The sequence below is a fragment of the Notamacropus eugenii genome, chromosome 1 (assembly GCF_028372415.1).
Source record: "Notamacropus eugenii isolate mMacEug1 chromosome 1, mMacEug1.pri_v2, whole genome shotgun sequence".
NCBI classification, from domain to species: Eukaryota; Metazoa; Chordata; class Mammalia; order Diprotodontia; family Macropodidae; genus Notamacropus; species Notamacropus eugenii.
The window spans coordinates 716,896,175-716,917,919 of record NC_092872.1 but is presented as its reverse complement, the minus strand read 5'-3'; the positions used below and the strand labels follow the sequence as shown (position 1 = coordinate 716,917,919).

At 44.1% G+C, this 21,745-nt stretch overlaps 1 protein-coding gene across 5 annotated transcripts in view; it reads left to right on the top strand.

The window, feature by feature from the left end:
- Window positions 1–21,745, top strand: part of UBE2D4 (ubiquitin conjugating enzyme E2 D4) — a 49,880-nt gene that overhangs the window by 12,784 nt on the left and 15,351 nt on the right. For 3 of the 5 annotated variants that reach the window (XM_072636744.1, XM_072636748.1, XM_072636745.1), the window contains exons 2-4: window positions 13,069–13,132; window positions 15,719–15,750; window positions 15,853–15,930. In XM_072636744.1, the coding sequence (XP_072492845.1) occupies window positions 15,742–15,750; window positions 15,853–15,930 (87 nt within the window). In that variant the 5' untranslated portion in view covers window positions 13,069–13,132; window positions 15,719–15,741. The remainder of the gene's footprint in view (window positions 1–13,068; window positions 13,133–15,718; window positions 15,751–15,852; window positions 15,931–21,745) is intronic. The other 2 variants (XM_072636747.1, XM_072636746.1) reach the window with 2 other exon arrangements.

The window sequence follows — 21,745 nt, the reverse complement described above, 5'->3', positions numbered from 1 at the left end:
AACACAAGCCCATGGATGTGACAACATATGTATTCCCATGAGACACTTGTTTACTTAGATTGGCATCAATGTGGGCACATCAGTAGGACCAAGTCTAGCTTGCCACCATGTTGAGTAAGTGAATCACAGAATTTGAGAATTGGAAGGGAAATCAGTGATCCAATAGTGCAACCCCTACTTGAAAGGAAATCCATTACAAGTTGTCCTCTGGCTACTGCTTCAAGACCTCCCAGGATGGGGAAACTATCCGCTTCTGCAGGCAGCCCCCTGATTTGCTGGATGGCTCTCATGGTCAGGGAGCTTTCTTTGAAATATCTGAGACTGGCCTCTTTGCATCTTCTACCCAGGCCTGCTGGGTCTGTCCTCTGGGGCCAAATGGAATAAATCTAATTCTTCCTGTATAGGACAGCTGAAATTTCTGAGACTGGCCTCTTTGCATCTTCTACCCAGGCCTGCTGGGTCTGTCCTCTGGGGCCAAATGGAATAAGTCTAATTCTTCCTGTATAGGACAGCTTTTCAAACACTTGAAGATGGACAGATAGATGCACAGATATAGAGAGACAGGCAGACAAAGATTTTATACATATATCTATACATGCATGATAGATATTAGATAGATAGACACAGATGATAGAAAGAATTTTTTTTGGAGGCAGTGAGGTTAGGTGACTTGCCCAGGGTCACAGAACGAACTCAGGCCCTCCTGACTCCAGTGCTCTCTCTGTTGCACTATCTAGCTCCCCCTAGAACATTTAGTAAGTGCTTATTTTGTGCCAGGCACTGGGTATGCAAGTATAAGTAATCCAGGCAGCTCTTGCCCTGAGAAGTTTCAAATTCTAGTGGTTGAAGACCACAGCCTCCAGTGGCATGGTTTGGAGTTGGTGGTGGGGGGAGTGAGGTGAGGCTTATTTCAGGTGATATCATCTGTAAGTTCCCTCCCCACTCAGAGACCAAGGAGGCTCCTGGAGCCCAGGATGAGGACAGCTGGGCTGATAGCTGCTGTGGAAGTGGTGCAACTCATGTTTCCCTGGAGTTGTCTTTTCTCCAAGCTAAGTGTGCCCATTTCCTTCATAGGCCCCTTATGTGATGTAGATTCAAGGCTCTTTGCCATTCTGGTACTTTGTTTACCAGAGTAGTATAAAGAACATGAGATTTGGGATTTCCCATGTACCCTGGGGGTGACCTTAGCCAAGGTAGACCACCCCTCTGTTCTCTGCTCTGTCATCAGTCACTTACTGGGGCCTGGCTGGTCTGCAGAGTCCCTTCTGACTCTCCTTCGAGGCTCTTCTAACCCTGTGTGCTGGAGGTGTTCTCTCCGTGGCCCCATAGCTAACAATGGAGAAGGAGCTTTACTTATTCTTCCTCTTGCTTTTCCCAGGAACAAACTGTGACTATTTCTGGGCCTGAAGTAGGGGGTGATCCCATTTGTTGATGCTCAGTAGTTAGTGTGTGAATGGTGACATGTCATAGCTTCTGTGTGCAGTGATTCATTTCCAGATTGATGTTGACAGGAACTTAATTGATTGGCTGATGTATTCAGGTACAGAGAATTCTTCTGTTCTGCTAGATGATAGAAACATCCCATTCCTGCTCAGTATATATGTTTTCCTTGCATTGTTTTGGGTTGTAAGTGCCCTGAGTCACCTTGTCTTAAAAATAGCCCCTGCACTACTTTAGTCACACCTTATGAGGTTCTCTTTAAGTCATCAGAAGAAAATTTGTCATATACATTTTCTGAAACCTAAAGTCACCATTTCTTATAAAGATCAGACCTGGGGCCTATTTTGCTCCGGCTTGGCATTCCAAGATACAGAGATCAAAGGAGCCAGCCCTGTTCCATTGTTGCTTTGTCTGAGAGTTACAGAGACTTAACAGGGTTGCCAAGGCTGTGAAGTAGTTGTCTGGTAGACAGCGTGTCACGATGTCACGAATTGAGCCATATTTCTAAAAACTGTCCAGGTCCTGCTAGTGTGGTGGGCTCCTATCATCATTTTGCCCTAATCACTGAGGCTAATGAGTCCTGCCCCATTCCACTCTTAGCCAGTTCCTTTTGTAATCAAGAATCAATATTTTCCAGATGACTGACCAAGATTAAGGAGATGGTCTCTGAATGAATGAATGAAAGATGGTCCTGTCCATTGCCTGGTGTTTCTTAGCTCCTGGGGTAGTCTGGGACAATGTCCAATTGGCTTCACCCCTGTTTTGAGATTGAGAAGTGGAAGTGTTTTGATTATGTAAATTTCCTTGACCAAAGTACCAGCCCAGTCTTCCATCTTGGTTCAGAGGCATTCCTGAGGTTGCAGAAGTTATGCAAGAGGAATATGGATAGCTCAGGAAGACTCACAGTACTTTACTAGGGCTGGATTTGATGTGTGTTTTTCAGAGACTGGCCTCATTGCTGGAGGCTGAGCAAAAAGTGACTTTTTTTTTCTCTCAGCAACTCAGGAGTGGGTACTACCATCTACTCCTGGTGTTATTTGCCTCAGCAGAGAAAGTGCCCACAATTATGAAATTGTAGATCCCTAAAGTATTGAAGTGTTGGTCTAATTACACATTATTACACACCTATTAAGCCAGAAGCCCCCTTGCTACTGTGGTGGCTACCTGATAAACAAATTGGTAATACACATAAATACCAGCAGAAATACAGCATGAAAAGCTCATCCCAAGGTAGTGCGTAAGAAGCAATATAGAATATGTGTCTCACCTGGCAGGCATTATCTGCAACAGCAAAAAAAAAGGAAGTGTGGGAATGAAAGAGATGTTTTAAGAGAGGGTGGGTTTTATTTGAATATTCATAATGACTCAGGGGTAGATATGTTTTATTTTTAGTAGGACTACACCCTGGCACTTGGCTGCATTTCATCTAGCTTGTAAATTGATATCACCCCATTGCGGATTGGAGAATAATTCAGCCTCCCTCCCCCTGTCCTTCACCTCTCTCTCTCTCTCTCTCTCTCTCTTTCTCTCTCTTTCTTTCTCTCTCTCTCTCTCTTCTATCTCTGCATCTTTCTCTGTCTCTCTCCTTTCTCCTCTCACTCTCTGTCTCTCTCTCTGTCTCTGTCTCTCTCTCTCCTTTCTCTCTCTCTCTTTCTCTGTCTCTCTTTCTCTGTCTCTGTCTCTGTCTCTCTGTCTCTGTCTCTCTCTGTCTCTCTGTCTCTCTGTCTCTCTGTCTCTCTCTCTCTCTCTCTCCTTCTCCTTCTCCCTCCCTCCCTCCCTCTCCCTTTCCCTCTCCCTGTTCTTTTCCCTCTCCCTCTCCCTCTCCCTCTTTCTCCCTGTCCCTCCCTCCTTCTCGGGTTGTCAGCAAGTCCCTGGCTATTTTAGGATAAAAAGCAGCTGAAGAGCTCTCTGCAGTAGCTAGTCATCTAATTAACATTTGAGGGGATGGTGATAAGATTTGATAATATTCTGGTGCCCTATGGTCCCAGTGACTAACTGACTGACCAAAGTAATTGACTAACACTTCCATCCCTCCAGCCTGTCTCTGTGCCTTCTCTCTCCATCCTCTTTCCCTTATTCACTTTTTTCCCCATTTCATCAACCCCGTTTTTCACTTCCTCTTCTTGGTAGTTTTTTTCTTTTCCTCTCTTTTCCTGCCCTGTCTTTTTCTTTCTTTTCCTCCCCACCCTCACCTTACTGAACCAGTTATAAGGCCCTACTATTAAATTGAACTATATTTTACTGAATTGAATAGTTTTGTTTCCCAGTTTTTAATTTGAATATCAGGGGAGCTTCACCTTTTTTTTCTCGCTGCCTGTTACCCCATCATCAAACAATTGAATAGACCTGAAATAGCTCTTTTCTTTTTGTTTTTTTAATGTCTTTGTGGTCCTTAGTGGTTTTTTTTCCTTCTGTAGGTCTCCCCTTAGGACATGTTCCACTATATGTTTAAAGCAGTTATTTATTTTTGCTTATACATAGTGTGAATCTGGTTGTGGCAGCATTTTGCATTAACACTTTTTTCTTACTAGTTTTATAGCAGCATCATAGGACTGAATGGTGATGTGGTTATTTTATTAACCAAGGTTTTTATTGAAACAGATTCTTGGGAAGTCTTTGGATGTGAATCCACACAAATTAAATAGGTGGATATTTGGAGGGTATTTTAACATTGTGTATTAGGAAGATAAAAATGATGACTAGAACAAGACATTTAAATCATTTAATTAAAATAAACATGCTTTTGAGATTTTTAGTCAACAACTAGTGCATGTATTTTGACTCATAAGTTCTAAAAGCATGAAATTGTAAAGATTTTAGTTATAAATATGAATCATAGTTTGGAATTTTTTTTTAAAAGAAAATTTACACCTTCAGCCAACTCAATGTTAGAAATTTTAAATATTGGGTTCTGCAGCTGAGTTTTAATCTTCCTCTTCCTTCTTATGTACAAGAAAGACATAGTTTTCTCACTTTTCAAAATTCCTGCATGATTTTTTTTTTCAATCTAGATTCTGTTCCAAGAAGGGGCATTTTCTTTCAACGCATACAAAAGAAACCATTATTATTTAAAGACTCACTTATCACTTTGGTAGGCTGATGACCAAGTGCTTAAGTGACTTCCACCAATTCAGTGGGGTGACTTTCTTTAAAATGTGATGTATAAACTGGAATGACTCCCAGCCCCACTACTAGTATTAGGAAAAGGCTGTCTAACATTAAGCCTACTCTTCATATTGAGACTTGTGCAATGATGATTTTTCTTTGGTAGGGGCATCTGTGCCCCTCAAATGAAAGTCATCTGTGCTCAGAGTGTTTATGACTTTTTTCAGTGTGGGCACTTCCTCCAGTTAAGGACATTGTAATTCTTCTGTGATTTAATATTTAGTAATTTCTTCAAGAGGTTCTGTGGCCAAAAATTTAATCTCTCTACAACCATTCTGGTGATGAACCTGCAGGTCTTACCATGGCACCTCTCCCCTCCTCGGAAAACTGCCGTGGCTCCCTATTGCCTCCTGATCAAATATAAAATCTTCTGTTTGGTGTTCAAAGTTTGACACAGCCTGGCCCCTCCTACCTTCCTAGTTTTCTTTTTGGGGTCCTGTTGATACTGGTCTCCTTGCACAAGACACTCCATCTCCTGACTCTGGACTTTTCTCCAGCTTTGTGTCCCCCATGCCTGGAATGCTTTCCCTCCTCATCTCCTGCTTTCCTGGCTTCCTTCAGGTCCTAGCTCAAATCCCACCCTCTACATGAAGCCTTTCCCATTTATCCCAAATGTAGCTTCTTTATACATATTTCTGTGCTTGTTGTCTCCCCCATTAGATTGTGAGTTCCTTGAGGGCAGGGCCTCAGTGCTTAGCCGAGTGCCCAGCATGCAGTAGGCACTTAACAAACATTTATTGACTGACCGATCGGAATGGTCCACAGCTGTAGTTTGTCACTAGCTGTCCACAAACCTTTTAAGTTGGGTAGATTTATTAGAATTTATACTCCACTGGACTAATCTTTGACAACTACTGTTCACATGCTGAGTGGGATAGGAACTTTGCTGGAGATTATGACACTCCCTTTAGAAAGCTATTTTTATATATAGGCCAACATTCCTTTCTTCCCCTCCAACTGCATTTTAAATCTGACATTCTTTTTGCCACTTAGAGTTGTATTGAAGTGTTTTGTTTTTACATTACAGACATTTATAGATTACTAATCCCACTCTATGAGGAGTCTCTTGCAATAGCAATAAATAGTTAAGTAAAACTAATAACACAGGGACCTCATCTGAAAGGGCATGTAACGTTTCACTTCTGCAGCATCACCAAAACCATCGCCAAAATGCTGTTTTAAAAGAAGTAAACAAATCTGTTTTCCCTTCTTCCCCCCCTCGTGGCGGGGGTGCCTGGTAACAAACATGCAGAGTCTAGCAGAATACATTCCCTCAATGTCAGTCAGCAGAAATGTGTGCTCATCATTGATCTTCTGAATGGTGGTCATCATGTCGGCGATGGTCCTCACTTGTCTCTTAACGTTGTGTTATTGTGTGTGTGTCCTCCTCCTGCTTCTGCTCATTTCATTCATCAGTTTATGAAAGTCCTTAAAACTGTTCCTTTTTGTATATGGTATAAATTGTAATGCTTCTGTTCACTTCTCTCTGCATTAATTTGTCTAAGTTGTTCCAAGTCCTTATTTTTTATGGCATCATGATATTTGATCCCGTTCACATACCCCAACTTACCTGGCCATCCCTCAGTTGTTGGACAGCCTCTTAGTTTCCAGGTTGCTTTTTTTTAATTGCTATAAATATTTTTGCAAATAAAGGCCCTGTTCCTTTTTTACTCACTGTTTAGTAACTTTTTGTGTATAATTCCAAATGACTTTCCACAATGATTTGTACCCATTCACAGGTCCACCAGCATTACACCACTGTTTTCCCATAGCCCTTCCTACATTTATCATTTCCCTCTTTTGTCATCTTTGTGCCTCTGAGTGTAAGCTGGAATCTCAGAAATGCTTTTATTTACATTTTGCTAGTAATGATGTGGAATATTTTTTTCCCATGGCCACAGATTGAGTTTCTTCCCTTAAGAACTGTATGTTCATATTCTTAGACCATTTGTCAGTTGGGGAATGGCTCTTTTTCTTAGAAATTTGAATCAGTTCTTTATATATCTTGGGAATAAGACTTTTGTCAGAAAAACTTGCTGCAAAAATTTTTCCCAGTTAATTATTCATTTGATCTGAGCTTTATTAGAATTGTTTGTGCAAAAGCTTCTACATAAATGAAATTAAACATGGAAGTCCTGACTCTAAAACCCAGTATTTCTGCCTGCAAATCCAGTGCTTTTTCTGCTGCATGATACTTGAAATCCAAGAGTAGACGAGATGGATAGATTAATGAAGCAGTGAGGATAAAGAGAGGGATGCCAAAAGTGAGATTTTGCCTGGGACCTGAAGGAAGCCAGAAAGGCTGGAGACAGAGATGAACAGGGAGAGAGCTGGTGTAAGTGTTACACCCATTTCACAGATGAAGAGCTGAGGTTCAGTGCAGCGTGTGGGCAGACAGATAAGTAGCGTGGTTAAAGAAGTGATACAGTCGGGGGGGGGGAGCCAAGATGGCGGAGTAGAAAGAAACATATACGCTAGCTCTGAACCCACAGCCCATAAAATACCTGTAAAGAAGAACTCCCAACAAATTCTAGAGCAGCAGAAGTCACAGAACAAAGGACTGGAGGAGATTTCTGTTCCAGAGAGACCTGAAAAACTGACCTGAAAGGTCCATCACGCACTGGACCCAGAGCAGAGCCCAGCCCTGCCTTGGCCGCAGCACTGAGAGGAGCAGATCCCAGCAGGCTTCAGGGACAGAATCTCCAGCCGCAGCGCAGGTCCCTCCACCCACAGGCACAAAGGTCAGTGAGAGAGTCTTTTTGGCTCCTCGAGAGGGGAGCGGGGTGTCCCCATAACCCAGGCCCCCTCGGGAGGCAGCAGATGACAGAGGCTCCCAAAGCAGGCAGGAGCCCGGGTCCATTGTCAAAGGTCTCCACATAAACCCCCTGAGGTGGCGGCCCTGCCCCAACCTGAGCAGCTGAACTTAATCTCACACTGAATAGCAGCCCTGCCCCAGCCAAAAGCCCTGAGGCTGGGAAGCAGCATTTGAATCTCAGACCCCAAGCACTGGCTGGGCAGGTCTGGAGGCGAGGTGGGTGTGGAGAGGACACTCAGAAGTCAAGTCACTGGCTGGGAAAATGCCCAGAAAAGGGAAAAAAAATAAGACCATAGAAGGCTACTTTCTTGGTGAACAGATATCTCCTCCCATCCTTTTTGATGAGGAAGAACAATGCTTACAACCAGGGAAAGACATAAATGTTAAGGCTTCTGTATCCCAAACGTCCATAATTAATATTCCATGGGCTCAGGCCATGGAAGAGCTCAAAAAGGATTTTGAAAATCAAGTTAGAGAGGTGGAGGAAAAACTGGGAAGAGAAATGAGAGAGATGCAAGAAAAGCATGAAAAGCAGGTCAACACCTTGCTAAAGGAGACCCAAAAAAATGCTGAAGAAAATAACACCTTGAAAAATAGGCTAACTCAATTGGCAAAAGAGGTTCAAAAAGCCAGTGAGGAGAAGAATGCTTTAAGAAGCAGAATTAGCCAAATGGAAAAGGAGTTCAAAAGCTCAGTGAAGAAAATAGTTCTTTCAAAATTACAGTGGAACGGATGGAGGCTAATGACTTTATGAGAAACCAAGAAATCACAAAACAAAACCAAAAGAATGAAAAAATGGAAGAGAATGTGAAATATCTCATTGGAAAAACAACTGACCTGGAAAATAGATCCAGGACAGACAATTTAAAAATTATGGGACTACCTGAAAGCCATGATCAGAAAAAGAGCCTAGATATCATCTTTCATGAAATTATCAAGGAAAACTGCCCTGAGATTCTAGAACCAGAGGGCAAAATAAGTATTCAAGGAATCCACCAATCACTGCCTGAAAGAGATCCAAAAAGAGAAACTCCTAGGAACTTTGTGGCCAAATTCCAGAGTTCCCTGGTCAAGGAGAAAATACTGCAAGCAGCTAGAAAGAAACAATTCAAGTATTGTGGAAATACAATCAGGATAACACAAGATCTAGCAGCTTCTACATTAAGGGATCGAAGGGCGTGGAATATCATATTCCAGAAGTCAAAGGAACTAGGACTAAAACCAAGAATCACCTACCCAGCAAAACTGAGTATAATACTTCAGGGGAAAAATGGTCTTTCAATGAAATAGAGGACTTTCAAGCATTCTTGATGAAAAGACCAGAGCTGAAAAGAAAATTTGACTTTCAAACACAAGAGTGAAGCGTGAAAAGGTAAACAGCAAAGAGAAGTCATAAGGGACTTTACTAAAGTTGAACTGTTTACATTCCTACATGGAAAGATAATATTTGTAACTCTTGAAACTTTTCAGTATCTGGGTAGTTGGTGGGATTACATACACACATACACACTCACACATACTCACACACACACACAGAGGCAGAGAGCACAAAGTGAATGGAATAGGATGGGATCATATCTTAAAAAAATGAAATTAAGCAGTGAGAGAGAAATATATTGGGAGGAGAAAGGGAGAAATGGAATGGGGCAAATTATCTCATAAAAGAGGCAAGCAAAAGACTTTTCAGTGGAGGGAAAAAGAGAGGAGGTGAGAGAAGAAGATGAAGTTTACTCTCATCACATTCGACTGAAGGAAGGAATAAAATGCACACTCATTTTGGTATGAAAACCTATCTTACAATACAGGAAAGTGGGGGATAAGGGGGTAAGCATGGGGGGGGATGATGGAAGGGAGGGCAATGGGAGGAGGGAGCAATTTGAAGTCAACACTCTTGGGGAGGGACAGGATCAAAAGAGAAAATAGAAGCATGGGGGGCAGGATAGGATGGAGGGAAACATAGTTAGTCTTACACAACATGACTATTATGGAAGTCATTTGCAAAACTACACAGATATGGCCTATATTGAATTGCTTGCCTTCCCAAAGGGAATGGGTGGGGAGGGAGGGATGAAGAGAAGTTGGAAGTCAAAGTTTTAGGAACAACTGTCGAGTACTGTTCTTGCTACTAGGAAATAAGAAATACAGGTAATGGGGTATAGAAAGTTATCTGGCCCTACAGGACAAAAGAAAAGATGGGGACAAGGGAAGGGAGGAATGATAGAAGAGAGGGCAGATTGGTGATAGGGGCTATCAGAATTCTTGGTCTTTTAGGGTATGGGGAGGGGACAAATGGGGAGAAAATTTGGAACCCAAAATTTTGTGAAAATGAATGTTAAAAGTTAAATAAATAAATTAAAAAAAAAAAGAAGTGATACAGTCAGACAGCCATTAGGTATAAGAAACACTTCCAGTAGAGGAAGCTTACTACCTCCCAAGGCTTTCAAACTTCTCTAATTACTCTAGTGATACAGGCCTAATACCAGGAGAAACAGGAAAGTCCCCCCTTCCTCCCTTGAGTGGATTTGAGGTAAGTGACAGTATGTTAGGAAGGACTCTAGGAATCATCTGAGCCAAACCTTTGATCTTACAGGCAGGGAAACTGAGGTTCAGAGATAGTAACTGTCTTGTCAGGGTAACCTGTAGGTAGCAAGTGGCACAGCCAGGATATGTACCCATATCCTCTGACTCTTAAGTCCATCACCCTTTCTACTTTACCACACTGTCCCCTCATGGTTATGTTGGAATTGATCTCAGAGAACAACTAATTTAACCCTTCCTCAGATGGGAAAATCCTTCTCTTGAACCCAGGACATTTTAGCTTCATCCTTTTTTGCTTAGCTTTTCTGCCTTCAGGAAGGCAAATTCAGGCTTGGGCTCTAATTTTTCCTTTATGTTTTATACCATGGTGGAAAAGAGAAGAGTAGAGTGGTCCTTCTGCTTGGGTCCTCCTTCCTTTGGCTGCCCAGAATACAGCCCATCCCCTGTTTGTGGAATGGTGAGGCATTGTGGTGGTGGTGGTAGGTGTTCAGTCGCTTCAGTTATATCTGGCCCTTTGTGACCCTATTTGGGATTTTCTTGGCAGACACTGGAGTGGTTTGCCATTTCCTTCTCCAGCTCATTTTACAGATGAGGAAACAGAGGCAAAGAAGGTCACAGCAGCCACAAAATTCTCCTTCTACGCCATTACTGAGAATGGGTTGTGTCAGGTCAGGAAAAATAGGACAGTTCACACCTCTGTAGGGTGAAATAATCCCATGGAGATACAGCGATGCCTGCAGTAAACTAAGGTGACTTCCATTTAAGCAGAAAACTGACTGTCCTCAACAAGATGAGGATGAGGTGACCCTTGGGTTGTAACCTGGTGGGGGCAGTAATTCAGGTCAGTGACTATTCCTGGCATGCTTTGTGTCACTCAGGGGTGTCCAGCCAATGTATGCTCAAGCTGTCTGTAGCTTTTATATTAGGATATTACATTCAGGTGCGACAGGAGTTATGAAACTGTGAGGACCAGTGTCACAGATAAATACAAGTGAGAAAAACCGGAAGAGTCTCTGTAGATAGCGCTCTGGTCCACAAATGCGTTATCTTTTTGGTGGCTTGTCTGTGACTTTGTTTCCCTCACCTCCCTTGCCTGGGTCCTAGGCAGCTGACACTGAGCTGAGGGCCCAGGGCAGAATTTGTGTGTCTGTGGGTGGGTGTGTCTGTGCTCAGGCTTAGCGAAGGCTTGGTCTTTACTAGGTGCTTGGCAGATGGTTTTAGAATTGAGTCAGATTTCCTTCCACACCCAAAGAGTCATGATCCTCAGTTGCACCAGTGTAGAATGACCCAGAATGGTAGGGAACTTAGAAGTCCCTGTTGAAGTACCGAAGTCCTTTGTGTTCCACTGAATAAATTTGTGTCAAGCAGAAAGGATTAACCAAAAGCAATTAATATTTTGCTGGAATTACAAATAATCAGATTTAACTGTAGGGTGATGGTGGTGGTGTTTTTAAATTCTTCCATTAATTTGGATTCTCCAGAGTCCTCAAATGTTAGAGCTGGGAGTAACTTTAGACATGATTGGGGGCAATGGACTCGATTGATTTTACAAATGAGGAAGTAGAAGCCAAGCAAAGGGAGATTGCTGCCTTCGGCCACATGGCTACTGAGAGAGTCAGAACTGGAACCCAGATCACCTAGAGCCTCCTCAGGCCTCTGTTCCTCGTACAAGGCCCCTTCTCCATTTTGTTAGTGCATCTAATTGGAGCTGTTACTCTGTGTTTTCAGTACTTGATCCTTTATAGTTGTGTAGAGATAGATGTATCAACGCCAAGTTACCAGAAAAGTGATGTTGGTGAAGACTGGGATCAATGAGGGGGTGACTGAATGATTACAGGGACTTGAGCTGGGCGCTCAAAAAGAATCATGATAGGGGTGAGACAATGGCATTGCCCAAAGCTGAACCTTAAAGGCTTACTCACCCTTCCTTTGGAATTGTCCCATCCCTCTGAGTTAAGAGGGACCATCAGCCAAAGAGATAACCAGCCACCCTTGTTGTGTGGACAACGGAGCTGCATTGTCCTGCCTCAGGAAGTTCCAATTTAAGGACTCAGGAATAGTCCCTAGAAAGAGATGGAAGCTGTGGGGAGGACAGGTGAAGGGTAATTAAAAACTGGAGCCTCTCCCTGGGGATGGGGCATGGAAGAGGGACATTCTGAAACCAGCCTCTGTCCCGTTGCCCTAAGTGTTGTGGCTGCACATGGGCGACTGTCTGATGTCTTTGTTTGCTGTGGAGTATGTCAAGGTGATGCTTGGGTCTGCTTGGTCCCCCTGCCTCAAACCTTCCCCCTGCAGGCCCTTCTACTCAGCTGTCAAACCACAAGTCTGACCATATCTCTGTCTCTGTCTCTCTCATACACACACACACACACACACACACACACACACACACACAAACACGCATGCACACATAGGCATGCATGCACACACATACACACACATACCCCTATACCCCCAACAACAGTCATGTCCCTGGGATGTCCCCAGGCCTGGAATTCTCTGCTTCCTCACCTTTGCCTCTTCTCAGCTACATTCCCCTTTCTGCACAAAGCCCTTCCTGGTCCTTCTAAACGCTGGTGCCTTCCCCCTGAGATTCTTTTGAGGATTATCCCGTGTGGATCTGTTCCTTCATAGCTGTTTTCAGTTGCTCACCCCCTGCCCATCCCCAGGAGACTGAGCCCCTTTCCTCATCTCCCCAGCACTTACCACAGTGCTTGGCACATGGTGGGAGCTTAATAAATGCTTATTGACTCACTGCAGTTCCTAAGGCTGAAGGAGTCATTGCCCTGGGGAGGGGAGGCATCTTTGTTTGTGCCTTTGCTACAGCTGCTGGCCACAGATAAGGCTGCACCATGGAATATTTGAAAAGGCAGTGATGGAGGTGGTGATGGGAAGCTTGAAGCCTGCTGGGGAAGATCCTTTAGCACAACCATTCTCTGTTCTCAGGAATCTGGGTCTTACCTCTTCACCAGGAGGAATAACTTGCCAAGTGACAGAGTCAGTGCTTGGGAGTTGGGCCGGGCCAGTGTGTGTGGGGGAGCTGTCATGGACTCCCAGCGAGCCCGCAAGTGAGCACAGCCAACTCTGAAATCACTCTCTCATGTTCCTAGGAATTAACTGACTTGCAGAGGGACCCTCCCGCCCAGTGCTCAGCAGGACCTGTGGGTGATGATTGTAAGTAATGGCATTTTAGGGCTTTGGGTTAAAGGAGTCTTGCAAATGAATCCCCACATTTTGCCAGCTCAGCTTTTAAAAAACGTTCCCCACTGCAGATCACACAGTGAATGAATGAAGCAGCCATCCTTTTTTCTTCCTTTAGTTTAAGTTCCAATTTCATTAGAAGATCATTAGTCAGGAGTAGTGTGGCTGGTCAGTAGTCAGCAGTGAGTGGGCCCCTCTGGGGCTGTGATACCACCCTTCCTGCTGGGGGCAGATGAGGACATTGCTTTCCAGGGAGGTTAGGCAGTGGCCTTTCCAGGTAATCAGTCAGTCCGCTCAAGAAATCTCTCTGTGGCATACTACCACAGGCGCAGAATTACAAGGCAGCTGGCACTTGAAAGATTTCTCTAAGTAATTATCTCTTTGGGTGATGGCTCTTTATGAGTTTTTGTTTTTTTTTAAATATTGATGATTCTTGTGCTGTGGCCACTGCCCATGCCTTGTCAGGCTTCCTTTAGGACTGGAGGAAGGGGCCAGCTCTCTTCATTCCTCTAGTGTAGGACAGCAGTATCCATGCAGGGGGCTGGCTCCCCACTGCTTTGGCTTTTGTTGACCCTGGCGGGGGTGGGGGGTGAGGCAAGGAGAGGCAGCAGCCCATCTTTTCTCTGGCTTTTGCCTGACTCTGTTTACCTACCTGTCCATACCTGTGATAGAAGAGCTTCAGGAAACTTTTCTCTCAACCGTGGCCAAATTGGAGGAGAGAATGGCATGGAGACCCACCCACTGCCATCTTCCTGGTGCTCCTGCTGCCTTCTTCTGGAGCTTCCTGCCCAGGCCACTGTCTTCTCCAGAGAGCTCTTTGGCCTCCTTCCCTTCCCCCTTGCTGCCCTCTCCTAGCACCTCACCTCTTCTCCATAGCTCTCTCTGTTCTCTGGACCCCTGCTTTCAGACTTGTCTGCTGCCCTTGAGGAGGCAGGCAGGTAAGTGGTCAGTAGAGCAGGTCCTTGTGTCACAGATAGAGGATGGCAGAGTAGATGACTGTACCACACTGACGTCTGTTGGGTGAGTAGATTTCAGGGGCAGCTGATGCAGAGGATTCTATTCCGGTTTTGAGGGCTTAGGGACCAAAGACCCTTCTCATGTCACCATTCTCTCCAATGAGGCTCCTCTGTGTCCCATCAGATGACCTCTACGTTCCTGCAGGTGTTTGCAGCACCCCATATTCTGAGCATGTGGCGTCCATCTGGCAGAGAACCCTGAGACACCTCAGTGGACCTGAGCTGGCCAGTCACCATGCAGCCAGAAGGGGCCACCACATCTGTTTCTCTTCCTTCGCTTTTCTCCTTGCTAGGGTCTCCTCCTTTCTCTGCCTTTTTGTCTTTCTCCTCCATCTGTGCCTCAGGCTTGTCAGGCACCTGTGATTCCCACTAGTATTAGGCAGCTTTGCTGGAAGCAACAAGGGCTAAAAGTGTTTGTCAGCTTTTGCCTTGGCCCTTGCCTTTGCAACACTAGTGGTAGTGGGTCTGTTCATTGTTCTTCGGTATAGAGCTTTTGTTGTATTTGCGTACACACTAGGAGATGGTTGATGGGGGACATCAGGACTTGGACCAAGTCTCTGTGAGAGACATGACACCATTAGACACCCACACTAGATAGAAGTCAGTTGGAACATTCATTCCCCTTCAGTGGTGTGGACAGGCATTTTCCAAAAAGGCTATGAAATGAGTTGTATTAACCTTATGCCAGTACCAGACGTGATTGACTTTAGGAACCGAGGAATTGGTTATTGGGCTATTTATACATTCTGTTCTTGCCTCTCTTTCTCTTCTGTGGTGTCAGGTGAGTGGAGAGGAGCTCATCCAGAAATGGGAAGCAGAGCAGGAGCCAAAATAGGTAACCCTGAGTTCTTAGGTAGAGCCAAAAATGAAAATGGGAATCAACAGAAAGTGAGAAAAGAGAGAGGGAAACCAGAAAAACTTGGAAAACTTATCAGTGCTGCTGAATCCTCAGAGAGTCCATGGCCCAGGCCCCACAGGGTAAAAACGTGTAGAGAAGAAATAGTCCTTCACTTCCGGTGTCTTAAGGTTGACTTTTGGGAGAAATGCTTTGGAAGAAAAGCCTTTGGATGGACCGAGGGAAAAAAGGTTCTTTGGTAAGAAACAATCATTATAACAGTGACAGCTAATTTTCATATCGTACTTGGTGCTAAGGGCTTTGCAGTTATTGTCTCATTTGATCTGCACCATAACTCTGGGAGTTAGGTACCAGGATTATCCTCATTTTACACTTGAGGAAACTAAGGCAAACAAAGGTGAAGTAACTTGCCCAGGATCACACATCTAAGTAAGTGTCTGGGCCTGGATTTGAACTCAGATCTTCCTGACTGTAGGCCCTGTGCTCTCCCCACTGTACCACCTTGCTGCCCCTCACAAGGAATCTGGAGGTCAGTTTAGCATTATAAGAACTGATCAAAACAAAGAAAAACTCTAACTAGTGTGTGAAAAGTTGTAAGAGGGTCAGTAGTGGAACTGGTGTATTTATCTGAGTAGTTCCTAATTCTCATGGCTTTATTATATCACCATGTCTCTCTCTATTTTTCAGTATTCCACTGGCAGGCCACCATCATGGGCCCGGTACGTACCACCTGCTAAGTTCCCTGCTTTGGCCTTCCCTTTTCATTTTAAATTCCTGTTTCTTCTTCTAATTGGCGTGTGTTTGATGTCTTGTCATTCTAGAATGATAGCCCTTACCAAGGTGGTGTTTTCTTCCTGACTATTCACTTCCCTACAGATTACCCTTTCAAACCGCCAAAGGTAAGGAAGGGTCTCGTTGACTTTGGCTGACATTTGTAGACAAAGAAGGCCCCGTGATAAGTGGATTTGAAAGTGGTTCCCTGGAACAGCAACAGGGACGCTGCCTTCATCCCCCCAGGGAGAAGCTGGAGTAGCTTGGGCTGTGGGACAGTTCAATTGACAGGTGTTTTTATTTCAATCATTGATACTATTTTGCATCCTGAAAATGTTTTTCATAGATGAGGTTACAGCCCTAACTAGGACTTTTTTCACCTGGGGTGAGGGCAGAGATGGGGGGAGTGGGGTAGGAGGGTGGGAGGTGGGATGGCAGGTAAAACAAGCAGTCCAGCTGTGGGTGCCATAGTATCTAGAGAGGCAGTGGTCTGGGCCTTGTCTCTGTGAAGGTCTCAGGCATCTGGGAGTGGGGACCAGGGTGGGAATGGGGAGGGGACGGAATTGTGCCACACTGGGATGGCTGTCAACCCAGGCAGGAAGCAGGTTTCCCTAGGAGGGACTCTAGGCTCCTCCCCTTCCTGACATCATTATCCAGGGATGAATCTCTATGTGGCCCAGACTAGTTACTATGCTGGTGCAGGTTTCAGCCTGACTGTTTCTTATCATAGAGTCCTCATCTCCACTTCTCTCATCTTAAGCTTCAGTTGTGTGACCCATTTCTTCATTTATCTTCAAGTGAGAGCAGAACCATAGCTCCCTCCCCAACCATCAGCCTTTATCAGTGAAGTATCTGTACCGTGTTTGACCTTTAAGATAGACATCCTTTAACATAAGGTATAAGGTCACCAAGTGAAGAATGAATGTCCTTTGGGCCTTCCATTTCTCACCACCAGGCTCTAGAATCTCCCTGATGGCATGGCCTTTGTGGACTCTTACAAGGAGACTACATAAAGCCAGGGTCTGAGGTAGTCCCACCCTGAAGCCTCCATAGGCAGACTATTCTAATGTGTTGCTAACCAACTGACAGTGCCAGAGACTGGCCTGCGCCCACAGGTATAGAACTGTGTCTTCTGGTTCTAGGCACAGGGTCTGTCAGCTGTTGGGTGGTCTGTGGGTGATTATGTTGCGCTGAGCCATGGTGTGCTTCAGATATCCTCATATTTATCATAACCTAGACTTAAAGTGTGTGTGCAGTTACCTGCTTCCTGGTCTCTCTGCTTGTTATTAGGGGTGACTTCTGTGGGCACCGGTGGAGAGAACGGGCTGCCCTCTGCCTCGGACGCTCGTAGAACTTTTGTAGATGCCCACCTTCTCTGGATTTGTCATGCAGTGCAGGGACCGGGATCTGAACCTCAGAAGCAGCTTGGTTAGATGAAAAATGACAATTTTTGGTGTACTTTAACCATGTGCTTCAGATATTGGTTACGATGTTGTCGGTTTGGACTTAACAGCGTGGTCACAGATAATTGTTTGACTCTGAAATGTTTTTTAAATTAAGATTAGAAAGTATGTATTCTAGCCTGGCTTACTTCTATTTAAGGTAACTTAGTTAAGTAAGTAAAAATAAGCATTAGCATACTTCTCGGACAAGGGACTGATGATGATTTCAGAGCAGATTGGCCTGTGCTCTGTACCAGATCTGTTTATCAGCATTCCAATAGAATGCCTTGCTTCAAGTAAACAATAATGTAGGTTTGGTTGGGGTTGGGCCGAATGGGATTTAGGAGTTGCGTTTGCCCAAGGTACAAAAAACAAATCACAAATGTGTCAGTTATTAAGACTTTAAAAACCATATCTCCAGTAAGTAGGCATTAATTTAGCAAAGGAAGCTGAAAGGTAAGTAGTTCAGTGATAGGAAAGTGACCATTGGCTCTCCATCTCCTCCCCCAATAGAAGAGAAAGAAGCATTTCATTGAAGAGCATGGAGAATAGGCAGGAAGAACTCTGTCCCTGGGAAGAGAAAGTGGAGGAGGCGACTGTGATCTCCAGAACCAGAGACTCTCATGGAATTGTTAAGTCACCGAGCCTAGACTCACTTCTGTGCAGGGTTCTCTGAGCAGCCTCCCAGATACCCAAGCGTCATGGGCATCATCTCATGCCTGTGTCACTCGCACACCTGCAGAGCTGTAGCACTCACTGTTTCACAAGCCTCCCATGGAGTCTTTTGGACAAATCTGATTTTTGGAAAATTCTTCATCCTCTTGTTTCTGTAGCTTCTACCTCCTGGTCCTAGCTCTGGTCATGGGCAGTTCTCAGAATAAGCTTAATCCTGTCTTGAAACCCTTTGTGTGAGGACTTCAGCCTCATCTCATCGAGATTGTTTATAAACAGGTGTCCACTGGATAAGTTGTAGTGTTTCATGTTCCTCTTTAAGAAAAAAAACCCTTGATATTCTTTGTTTTTAAAGAACCAGACTTTCTCCCAGCATCCCTTCTCCTCCCTCTCAGCAGTCCACCTTATATAACAAATACTTTAAAAAAAAATTAAATTAATGAAATCAGCTGGAAAAGGGACAGGGAGGAGAAGAGGAAAAAATCAGCAAAATGAATCAATATATTGAAAAGTTCTGAAAATATATGCAGTATAGCCCATTGATGCTTCTCTTGCCTCTCCAAAGGCCTCTTCTTATGTCTCTTCTTTGGGGCCAAGTTTATTCTTTGTAATTTTGCAACATTCACTTGATTGTTTGGTGGTGGTTCCTCTTTCCACTTACATTGTTGTCGTTTTGTATGTTGTTTTCTTGACTCTGTACTGGATTGTACAAGCTTTCCATTCCTCTCTGTAGGCTTCATTTTCACTGAGTAGCACAGTAACATATCATCCTATTAATGCACCACGATTTGTTTAGCCATTTGCCCATGAATGGGAATCTACTTTGTTTCCAATATTTTGCCACCACAAAAAGTGCTTCTATAAATGTTTTGGTGTATATGAGATGTTCTTCTTATCAGTGGCCTTTCTGGGGTATAAACCTCGTCAGGAAATCTCAGAATCCATCCGAGAAGACAGGACGGACGGACGGACGTCGCAGTCGCTTTGTTTGCTTCATTTCACAGTTCTTATCAGACTGCTTTGATTCACAGCTCTCCCAGCAGTGTGTCCCCACAGCCCCTCCAGCATGTCAGAGTCTTTCCAAAAGGGAACATAGCCCTTTAGGTGTGGTCTGGCTAAGCCAGAGCATAGAACAGTTATTACCCCTTGTATTCAGAAGAGTACACCTTTACTAACGAAAGCCAAACTTGCATTGGAGTTTTTGGTTTTTGGCGGCCCTGTCATTCCCACTGAGTTTTCAGTCCACTGAAACCCTGGTTTCTTGGGGTTTTTTTTGCATAAACCGCTGTTAAAGAAAGATTTTGTTGTTGCCATCTTGAAACTTAGGTGGAGAACATTGCATTTGTTCTTCATCAGTTTGACCTTTGCCTCTCAGGGCTGTAGTTCATGGGGATTCTGACTCTGTCTACTACATATGTTTCAGCTTGGCCTTGATTTCATTAATGGGCATCTGGGCAGGGGGCTCAGCCAACAAGTGCTCACCTAACTGTGCGACAAGAGGATCACGAGAGATTTTGTCAGATGTTTGCTAAAAATTCAGATAATAATGACGGCTAACATTTATCTAGCACTAGCCATGTTCCAGGCACTGTGCTGGATGCCTTACGGTTATTCATTTGATCCTCACAGCCACCTGTGTGGGATAGCATGACACCCCCTCCTTACTCAAATTGACTGCTCAGAGGTGTCTCAAGGTAAAAACAGAAAATCTTCTTTATTCGGTTCTCCCAAGAGGCAGGCGGTCCCTTCACCAGTAAAGCAGGAGTCGGGAGGCACCTTACAGAAGCAGAATGGCAGTTTACATAGACCCTGATGCAGAAATCCCCCTCCCTTTATTCTCATTGGCTGAGAAGCAAGGTCTTACATTCTAGGCGCGAAAATAACCAATCCCTTTTAGAACCCGGTTCAAATTTCCTGCAAAAATACACATCATCATATGCGAATTAGGCATTGAAAACATGCAAATGAAGCATTGCTGACTCATGCAAATTGAGCATTGAGAGTTTATGCAAATCAGGCGGACTCGAGTGAGGGCCGCAGACTGCATGTGCCTGTGCAAATTAGGTATTGAGGAGTTAGTGAACCCTAGCTAATCGTTGATCCTAATGCACTGTATAGCCTTATATGGAAATCACCTGACTGGAGGAATCGAAACCTGGGCCTGAGGTCTCTTCTCCTGTGGGGAGGAGCCTTGTCCCCCTGAGAAGTCTTCACTGCATCTGTTCCCATTCAGACCTAAGAGGGCGGGTGCTGTTGTTATTATTCGCATTTTACAAATGAGGAGGCTGTGGTGACAACTTGCTCAGACACAGTAAGTGGTGGAGGTCAGATTGGAACCCCAGGGCCCTGTGGCGGCCCTGAATGCCCTGATCTGCCCCACCAAGGAGCCACTCCAAAGAGGCAGTGGGAAGATTTGGTACGGCTTGTTCTAATCCCTCTTCTTTGTACGTGGTCAGATGATAATTATTAAAAAAAATGAAGACGGAATTCTAGAATTTTGGCCGAGGATTGATATTCTTAAGCTGGATGCTCCAAACTTTCTAGATTTTACAAATGATACCTTTGTCCATTTGTCTTACTGTAGTGCTCGGCACGTAGGTGCTTAATTGATGTTATTCTGTGGTACATCTCTCATGTTCTTCACCTTCTCATAATTACCAGCAGCAGTAAAAACTGCTGGGGGGTGGGGTTGTGCATTTTATTCTCTGAAGACCTGGCATGTAACTCTTTGCTACCAAGAGATTTAAATTAACTTGAAACATCGAGGCACTGTTTCACTTTCAACTCCCTGCTTCTGGGTTTCATTGCCTCTTAACCAAGAGGTTTCAGTTTGAAGGCCATTCTTCTTGATCTAGAAGACAAAAGCCACACAGACACTGCATAATCCAGCATTGTTTCTGTAGTCTGTCTGAGAACAATGTGCCATCTGTCCCCAGTAGTGATTGGGCCTGCTGTAGCTTTGTTCTTTTTTTCCCTTTCAAACAAACCTTTAGAAAGCCTCTTGTTACGGTCTTAAAGCATTTTCTACAAACCTTCCTTAGCCTGTGCTGGGGGTTAGCCTTCCCAGCGCAGCTCTTAGAGGAATGCTCCTTTCTGCTTATCTGTGGCTTCATGTGCTTGTTTCCGTATTTTGAACATGACTCAAAAACCAGAGCTGCCCAAAGAGCTTTTTGAACACTTTTACCTCAGTCTTTTTTTTAAAGTTTGCCTTTATCTTCCTTATCTAGATCATTTGTGATTATATTGGCAGCATTGTTATTATTTTTAGAGCTTACTATCCCTTCTGGTAGCATCTTATCTTCCTTTAGAGCCTTTATCAGTGGGACAGTGGCTGTCTTTTTGATGAGTCTAGAGGAGGACTTGTTCATCTTTTTTTCACTAGTGACCCCTTCGGTATTTCTTAAACTATGGGTCATGACCCACAGTTTTAAAAGCACTGAACCTGGATTTAATTTAAGGGGGGGGCACCTATCTGTACAAAAATTACATAGAGATGCATTATTTGTAGTGGCAAAAATCTGGAAACAACCTCAATGTCCAGTGTTCAAACAAATTGTAGCATGTCATTACTACTGCTCTCCCACTGAAAATGGTAAATGTAAGGAACGTGAATTATAAGTTCATGAAATATAAAATACAAAGATACAAAGTAGAGAAATAAAAATAGAAAAACAAATAGAGAAAACCAGTTTACATACATGAACTACAACTACAAGTATATGGGATGTAGCCGCAGCGGGTAAATGTGGATCAGAAAGGGGATAGAGATAGATCCAGAGGGAAGAGTGGATAAGTTGTTGTTATTTTCTAGTTTATTAAGATACCCACA